The sequence below is a fragment of the Geospiza fortis genome, unplaced genomic scaffold (assembly GCF_000277835.1).
Source record: "Geospiza fortis unplaced genomic scaffold, GeoFor_1.0 scaffold173, whole genome shotgun sequence".
Lineage (NCBI taxonomy): Eukaryota > Metazoa > Chordata > Aves > Passeriformes > Thraupidae > Geospiza > Geospiza fortis.
In genome coordinates, this window is record NW_005054334.1 from 4,804,326 (window position 1) to 4,813,377 (window position 9,052).

At 38.1% G+C, this 9,052-nt stretch overlaps 1 protein-coding gene across 2 annotated transcripts in view; it reads left to right on the forward strand.

The window, feature by feature from the left end:
- TEF (TEF transcription factor, PAR bZIP family member) overlaps positions 1–8,449 on the forward strand; it is a 22,470-nt gene extending 14,021 nt beyond the window's left edge. Inside the window, exon 4 of one of the 2 annotated variants that reach the window (XM_005421869.2) lies at positions 1–8,449. This exon is cut by the window's left edge and continues 798 nt beyond it. Coding sequence is in view for 1 of the 2 variants with exons in the window: in XM_005421868.2 (XP_005421925.1) it covers positions 1,336–1,357 (22 nt within the window). In the remaining variant the exon portion in view is untranslated. The other variant, XM_005421868.2, reaches the window with a different exon arrangement.
- Positions 8,450–9,052: the final 603 nt, after the last annotated feature.

Here is a 9,052-nt window from a genome sequence, read left to right on the forward strand (position 1 = left end):
TCCCTGCTGAAGAGGAATAGGAGAACCTTTAGGACAGGAAGACAGGAAAACATTCAATCTCTTGTAAAAACAGAAGTATTGCAAGGTTAATCTATGAATGTTATACAGAATGGAGTCAGTGCAGTTTAGATTACAATACTGTCTAAATGTCTTGATAGGTTCTAATCCTGGATAACTTGCAGAAACCAAGGAGAGAGAATAGTGAATCACTCGCTTTATATATGTGGACAAAGTAATTTGATGTGGGTTCTAGACTGTGTTTCTACCACCACCCCTCCTTTTTTTCCTTAGGGGATCTTCCCTCTTGAACTGCTGATAAAGCAGCATGTTGCACTTAACTGAGAAGGGAGATTTAGAAAAAGAGGTCTGGCTGATTAGGCTGAACCTCGAGTCCCAGCTGTTAAAAAATGGCCAGCACCTTAGGCTTTGAAAGAAGGGGCTTTTTTAAAGAAGTAAACAAGCCACTGTTATTTTACTGCACCTTACCTGTTGTGCAAGAGATTGAGAAAGAGTTTTGGTCCTTTGCCTCGTGAACACACTATGGGATAAGCTACACCCACTATAAACGCGAACAGTTTACCTCACTGTCTCCTGTGTAGCAGTATATCTGGTCTCTCCATGCTTGCTGGTTCTATCTCCAGCATGTTTCCTGATAGAAAATTAGCACACAAGACTTGCCCTCTGGGAAGTAATCCATTCTCAGCACCAAGCACTGCTTCAACAATATATGGTGTTAAAAGAAAAAAATACACTGTGTGTGATGTTGAGACCTTCTACATGACCTACAACTGCAAGAAGTAGAAGCTTTACCAGAAGTATATGTCTAGAAGTCCTCTTAACAAGAGAAGCTGTCTTAAGAGAGTGGCTGTGTCAGAACTCTTAGGCTATACTTCCTGGGATAATATTTATATTAAGGAGTAAATGTGGGATGGTGATGTTGCGGGTAGTTGCAGTTCCTCTATTAAAATCTGAAAATACATTAGAAAAGCATTAGGGCTTATTTTCTATGCTAAAGACTAGCTTGTCTTTAAACATAATGTGGAAATTATGAGTTTAGAGCAATTTTGTGTTGAATTCTTAAGGAAGTGGAGAAGCAGGCTAATCCACAATACCTAATGTATGCTTTGAACTATTCCCCCCCCACCCCCCACTGTTACGCTCTTAATTTGACTAGAGTGGCTCTTGATGCAGTGTTGGTCTAATTTCTTTGAAACATACTAAAAATTGTCACCCTTTCAGCAGGGGTTTTTTCTTTCACAGGGTGGTTTGTGGTGGTGATGGTGGGAAGTATGTTATAAATAAATTGTCACACTAAACACTTTGCTTTGTTTAAAGTGACTTATCTGATTCCGAGTGATGCAACTTTAAAGACTTTTAAAAACAAAGAAACTAAAAAGCACACATGAATCGCCAGTCTTCAGAGTGAGCAGTGAAATCTGTGAGGTGTCCCAACACAAACAACTGATGATGACCCTGCCTGCCTCCTTGCCTGCAAGTACCCCATCTGACTACCCAGGGCTGGGCATGATGAAAAGTGCAAAGTCTCCTTAATTCTGTATATGGCTTTCTTATCTGTCTTTCTCACTGTAACTATGAACTACAATAAGCTTACCTACTGGGGTTTTGTCAAGACACTCAAAGTTCATGTCTCAAAGTCTGTTGACAGCCTGTGTGAATGGTGACTCTTCGTTTTGGCACTCAAGTGGAACAAGAGAGGGAGTTTTAAATGAAAGTGTCATATATAAAGAACTGCTATATTTTAAGACTCTTTTCCCTGCAGTATAATGAATTTTATTTAATACTGCAGCTCACTTCTGGTACAGTGTAGCGTATTGTGGAGTACTGTGAGTGCAGAACTAAAGACACCGGGAAGACGGCAGCCCGTAATGTGTGAGACTTCAGTGCAGAAGATTACAGCAGATGTACTGAAATAATCCAGAAAGCACCACAGTGTGCCATACAGAGAGTAATAAACCTCTATCAAATGACCCACGTGATAATAAACCACGTCGGTGGCTTTCCTGCTCCACAGCTACACTGCTGTAACCTGCCTTTTCCTTTAGTTCATTTATGAGGCTCACTTTCTTTTATGGTATCTTGCTGAAAAAGGATCTATTCTTCTGCTAACGACTTAGCAGTCATGGAAAAGGTGCTATTCTGAGCTGCTGATCTCCAAGTCTTTTGGCAGTCTGAAACTACCGAATGAGTATTAGCTCCAGGAAAACAATGGCTGTTAGTTGCCATATTACCATTTTCTGTCTCTTGACTGCAGGACAACTGTGGTGCTGAAGGTGAAACAGCCAATGATATCCCACAGTTACAATGGGCAGCTTAAGAGTGAGGACCCTTGTGCTCATGTGGGAGGGTAGATGAAAGCTTGGATGGATTGCAGAGATGTTTATTATGTTTAGAAGATGGAGGAAATAGGTGGAAGTTCCGTTGTAAGAATTTCATCAGCATAACAAGAATCTGCTCTTACATTAAGGGGAGCTTGAGAGCTAAATCTGTGTGGGAAGAGCAAGAGTAGTTACTTTCTAGGAAAGGAGTACAGGGCCATGCTTGTAGCCAAAATGGAGCTTGTAAGACAGGAGTGTGTTCATGCCTGGAGATTAATGAATAGCATACACCTCAAAAAAAAAACAACCTTGAAAGCTTTCTGAAGCACAAGTGCCAAAATTATAAGGCATGACTAGTTACCAGCATAGCTCAGTGCTATAATATTGAACAATTATTTTGACTTTGTGTTTACCCAAGAGATTCTACCCCTAATTTCAGAGCAGAAATACAAAGAGAAAAATATGAGAAGCAGCAGCTAATATTGTAAGCTTAATTAAAAAAAAATCAAAAGCAAGGATTCATAACCTGTGTTTGACAGCATAAGCTTTGTACAGAGCTTATATATTAAATGTAGTTTTTGACCTATCATTTTTAATGGACAATGTACTGAAGTAAAGAAAGTGTTTTTAATTTTTTGCCAGTTACCAAAGTATACCTGTGAGTGTATTATTATAAAGCTCTGAGATAATCTTGGGATTTTTTTATCAAATCGATAAATATCTTAGTTCCATGTTGCTGATATGGCAGCATATATCTCTACCTGTATTGAGTACTGCTGATTTGGACTGATATTTTTGGTATGTACTGGTTTTTGCTTTATTTTGATGATAAAAGCCCAAACCATAGATTAAGAAAAACAAACCAGCAAGAAAACAAACAACCATGACAGCATGTAAATGTAGCAACTTTTTTCATTTATAATTTCTAAATTTTCAGTTAGCCCTGGCTGTTCTTAAATGTCATGCTTCCTGTTTAAATCACAAAGCCAAAAGCTAAATAGCTGGGCAAAGAAGTTGCTTCATTTGGATCCTACTGTGCTTAGGAATATCTTTTAAATACTTACATATTGTATACAGGATTTGGTTTTGCAGTATGTCATGACATTTTAACAGCAAAATATTCAGTCAATGAGATTAGCATGTGCAATTCTATTGTTTTATTTCTGTTATCTTAAAAGCTTACACAGTGGAAACTAACAGTGAATGTTCATTAGACCTTTTTTCAGAGAAGACTGTTAGCAAACATTTGTGCTTCCCTGGTAGGACAATGCAGATTTGCACAATCTGTGATTTATATGTCTACGGGTTGCAAAACTGGAAAATTGCACTTTAGGGTGAGTGCAGCTCAACTTTTGTAGCTGGAGAATTTGGTGTTGTTGTTACTAAGAAGCAGTATCTTTAAAGATAGATGAGAGGGTAGTAACTATTTAAAGGAGTGCAGATATAGCCAGACAGAAAATACTGTGCAATGCTGAACTCCTTTCTCAGTTTTTGCAGTCTCAGGAAGTTAAGTTTATTGCTCCAGAGCTCTCTGCTCCTCTCGGAATGATTCGCTCTATCATTTTGTTTCTTTGACTAGGATGACAATCCTATCTGTAAGTGATAACTTGGGTATATTTTCTTAGTGATCATAAGAAGATAAATATTCTTTTAGCTCAATTTGAATATTAAAAGATGCTGAATTGACACTATTAGGGTTTGAAGTTCTCTAGCCTTGGAACATACTCTGTAGAGGCCATAAGTTTGCCTGATGCCAACCTACTCCATTCCACAAAGGGACCATCTCCAAGGGGAGAGAATAAAGGGCATGTGCACCTTTCAGCATCACTGCAGGGATTGCCAGGAAAGAGAGCAGTTCATGACAACTGTACTTTCATTAGGAAGAAGATTGACACCACATGGCCATTTCATAGTACTAACTTTGAAAATATATAAACTGTGGATGAAATTTGTGGACAATGAGTGTTGTTTTACTCTACAGAAGACAGCAGCTATGAATAAATAATGTGCAATTTTTAATACAGTATTGCTTTCATACATGATGATCTGATCTACGTATAGTGGGTTTGTGTCTAAAAATTCCAAGAAGCTTAATCTTTCACCTGTTGCCAAGATCTGCTCCCACTGAAGCTGGTAACAAAGATCTCATTAACTCCCACAGGAAAAGGTCTTTACTCTTATGTGGTTATTGTAAAGTTTTAGCAAGCGCTGGAGTCATGGGTGTCTTTGCTTTCCTCTGAAGCATTCTGTGCTGGGATCAGGTGGATACATCTCAGATTGCAGGTGTAGTGTTGCTAAACTGGTCTTGATAGTTTTGATATTCAGATAATCTGAACTCTGCTTTTTTTTTTGGTCCTCCATGGACAGTGAAAAAGTAGTGTATTATAAACTTGTGTTGGAGGAGAAATGTTTTCGGGTTGTTTGGTTTTTTGCTAAGCGTCTTTTTGCAGTAACATTTTATGTCTTTTCTGACAATTCTCCATTTCCTTGCTGTGCTGTTTGAATGCCCAAGGTGTTCTAACTAGAAATCACTTTCAGCATTATCTGCAGGCCTGCTACTAATTGTACCAAATCAATTTTTCAAGTTGGGAGGTGCAGTGGAAGCCCAGCAGCTTTGGGAATGCTGTAATAAAACCACTTACGAAGATTTTTTTTTTTTTTTGTAGATAGCAAAAAATAATGGACCTGCACAGAGGAGAATATTGCTGCTTCAGTATTGTAAGCCACCTGAGCATAAAAGGGCTTTGTTCCTTGTGATCAGGTGCTTTCATTTCTAGTGAGAGGAAGGTATCTCAGACCTTTGTAAAATCCAGATAGGCTTTTGTTCACCCTTCTAGTTTTAGCTGCTAAGCACAAGATGAGAAATGCAAATTTATCTTAGTGCATAAATCTCATATTTTTGGCAACATACACCTAAATCCATAAAGAGCAAAATCATTTGTTAGTGCTAGCATTGTACCTTTGCAGCACTGCCAGACTCAGACTGGCTTTCTAGATATTCAGATAATTACTCTGGTCTGTATATCTGCCACTGTAACATGGTGAAGATATATAAACTCACAGTTGAAGACTGGGAGAAAGGTAGAAAGAATAAGCTTAACTAAATATCTGTGGAGATGCTAATTGAGAAATTACAGTGATTTAACTCATCATCATGCAAATTGGCATACGGATGTAATTTGTTAGTTTGATAGTCTGCTATCCCTCACGAGTCACTTTTGGAATGCAAACTTCTTGAAGTTCAGACATCTACAGGGAGAAAGGAATCCTTTGAGTAGATACATACATAGATAGACATAGATACTTGGCAAGGAGAGCAAAGAATGAAAGAGGAAGAGGAGAGTAGTGCAAGAGTCTGACCTGAATGAAACTGCTAAAACTGACTCACTGTTTACAATTTTAGGCCAATTTGGATCCCCTCAGTTTAGCATCGTACTGAAGATAAGTAATTATTTAGGTCTTGGGAATCTCCTTGTCTTGGTCCTACTTCCACAGTCCAGAAAGAAGTGAAACAAATATACAGATAGAGAGAAGAGTTACTGCAGAAAGGCATGAAAAAATAGCTGTTGCTTCAACTAAGTGTGCTGTTGTGCTGGGACTTGACCTGCCAATGTGACGTGGTCAGTGCTGTCTCATGAGGAAACTACTATCTGAGGCCCCAATCTTTTAAGGCCTCAATTCTGCTGTCATTTCTGCATGGGAAGAGCCCTATATCTATAGAGAACCATGTGGACTTCACAGGATCTGTTATTGAATGTGAAGCTCTGCCCAGGCAGTCAGCTGCAGAATTGTGTCCTTAACACACTGTCCAGTTGTAGTTATAGGGCTGTTGATATTAAGTGTAATCTGGGTGCCTGTTATATAGCCAAAACCCTTGTTAGTTCATTTTCCTAACTAAGGCATGAGCAGAAGCCCTTTGCTGTACAACATCTGTAAAAAACTTTAAAATGTACTTCACATACGTCTAGTAAATTAAGGCATGTGATTTTGGTCTGTGGGTCTCAACAAACCTTGCTCGTGTACCTGCCTGAATGTTTTCCTAGATCTGCAGCTCCGTTTCAGTGAGAAGGGATGGTGGGATTTGGTCTCTCCAGGGGGCACAATAGCAGCTCTCACCTGTCCCACTGCGGTGACCGCTCGCTACTGGCCAGGATCAGGGATGGATGCATCCTCTGCACTTTTATGTGAAGTTGTCTGAAATATGGTGATTAACATAATTATTGGAATACTGTATTTTGTATAACTTAGAACATGTAAATACACTTCTAAAACTAATCTGTTCTATGAAGTAATAAATAAGTGCTTCCATTGTAATATCTGAATATTGTTAATGCTTCATGTAGCTTGATTTGGGATTATTTCTTTCCTAGAGAACTACAGAAATCAAAACAAAGATTGATGTTGTGGAATTCTAGTCTAGTTGTGATGCTTTCTATCAACAAAAAATGTTTTAAAAATAATAATGAGCTACTTAAGCAGAGAAACTAAGATTTTGAGGGAACTGATTCTCTTCCAGTCTTTCTTTAACAGTAGTCACTGATTACATTCATAATTCTACTCTTCCCATCCTGTTAGCTGGACAGTTGATTTGTTTGTGAGTAGCATTTGGAAAGCAGCAATATTAAATTATTTGTAAACTTCAGTGACTGAGGAAAACTAAAGCTGGGTGGTTTTTGTTGGGTGTGTTTTTTTAACTATTCTCTCTTTTGGCTCAAACAGATCTGTCTCCACCCTTCAGCCAGACTGCAGCAAGTTGCAGTGCAACAGTGAGTGACTGTTACTGAAGCTCATTTGTGACTTAGATAGTCTACATCTTTATTAGTTCCATTATGTACACAGATGACACAGGTTTCCTGTTGTGGTGTGCAGAGAGAAAGTGATTAATGACTTGTGCTTTTGCTGAGTACATGTTCACTGGATGCTGCACAGCTGGACCTTTCATCAGATTTCATGGCCTTTTCTATCTTGTGTTAAAAAGAAAAAAAGTAGAAAACGGTGGAGTAAGAATCATAAGTAGTCTGCTAGGAAATCTGAACGCTTGGGTTTTGAGGAGGAGGTGAGATTAATCCATCAGCCTTCATGTAAAGAGATTAACCTGTGATGACACTTTCTCCAGCCATCATGTAACTTTGTCTTTAATGCTGTACTGGAGCAGTCTCTTCTCTGGTAACAGCTGTGTCTGCAGTGTTCCATAAATGACAAAGCCACATCTTTTGTAGTGGGCAGAGACAATGGCATCTCTTTTTATTTTCTTCTATTTTCTTTCCTCCTCTCTGTGTCTCTAGGCTGTAAAATAGCTATGAAACAGCTAAGCAAATGTGCAAGTTATTCTGAAAACTCTGTTCTTGTTAAGCTTTTTCACACATACAGTTTTTAACTGAATAATTTGAGGGAACTCCTATCTGCTATATTTGGCCTGAAATTCTGTTGCCTCTTGGATAAAAGTATTTTTTTGTCTTCAGATGTGACACTGATCTGTCCCATTCATTCAGTGGGATGGATGATAAATCTGCACAGTATTTATATAAGATACAAATCTGATCTTAGTTTTACTGTGTGTTAAGTTGTTTAATCTCTTGGATGTCTACTCCTTGAGGTTGTCTATATAATTCCTGTATATGTAGCTGCTTTCTGAAGCAGTCCATCAAGAGCATTTGAGATCATCCTGACTGAAAAATTCCATAGAAGTGAAAGTGATAATAAAGCTTGTGAAGTAGCTGGGTAAAACTGTATTGCCATAAATGGTTTTATTTATATATGGATCTTCTGTCCCAAACTGCTTATTTTGTACATAAACCTAAACACTCCTGGCAGCTGATGGGTGAAAATAAAGGTGCTTAAACAGCAATCTAATGAGGAAAGGGCATTTCACTATTACAGAGTTGGTATTATTTTATATTTCCATTTATTACACTTTTTTAAATGTATAAACCACAGATTTGAATTCTCAAAGTCTTCAGCTTGGATTTTGTGAGTAGTTTAAATCCTCTCACCTCTCTGCTCGTAACTGGTTTTTAAGAAAAGAAAAGCTTTTGTTTAAAATGTAAAATTTTGACTGTATTAAATTCTGTTAGTACCCTTCCTTTTTAAGAAATAAAATGTATATTCCACTATGCTGAGATCCAGTAATTTTGTTCTCTAGATAACATACTGTGTGGTGTACAGCTCCACTGCCAGCATTACACCTGCAGTTTGCAGTGAAGTTGGTAGACACTAAAGTTGGTAGACACTAAAGCAGCTGATCACCTTTTGGCAGCAAGTTCTTGCTGTGCATTTCCCATGTGTTAAATGTGGTTGGTAACAGGTGTACAGTTCCCTGCTTTTATTTTCTGGATTAACTGATTTCAAAAGCATTACAAGGTTTTGTGTTTGTCCGGCAATGACTCTTTGTTGAACTCTCAGGTAGGGGGAAAAATCTGAGAACAAGTCAGCCACAGACACTTGGACCGTGCTTTGTTACGTTGGGGCTGAAAATATCCACAGAGTAATCAGAATTTTACTTTTTTTTCATGGGAAGAAGTAAGGTTCTGAATAAGTAAGTTTTTTTCCATGAGGACAGCTTTCTCTGTACCTTTCTATGCTTTTTTTTTTTTTTAACTAAGTCTTGGTTGGTTGGTTGATTTGTTGAGGGATTTGGTTGGTTTGTTGTTTTTTTTCATTGGTGGTTGGGTTTCTTTGTTTTTGTTTTCCAAAAGCTGGTAATTGAAGATCAACCT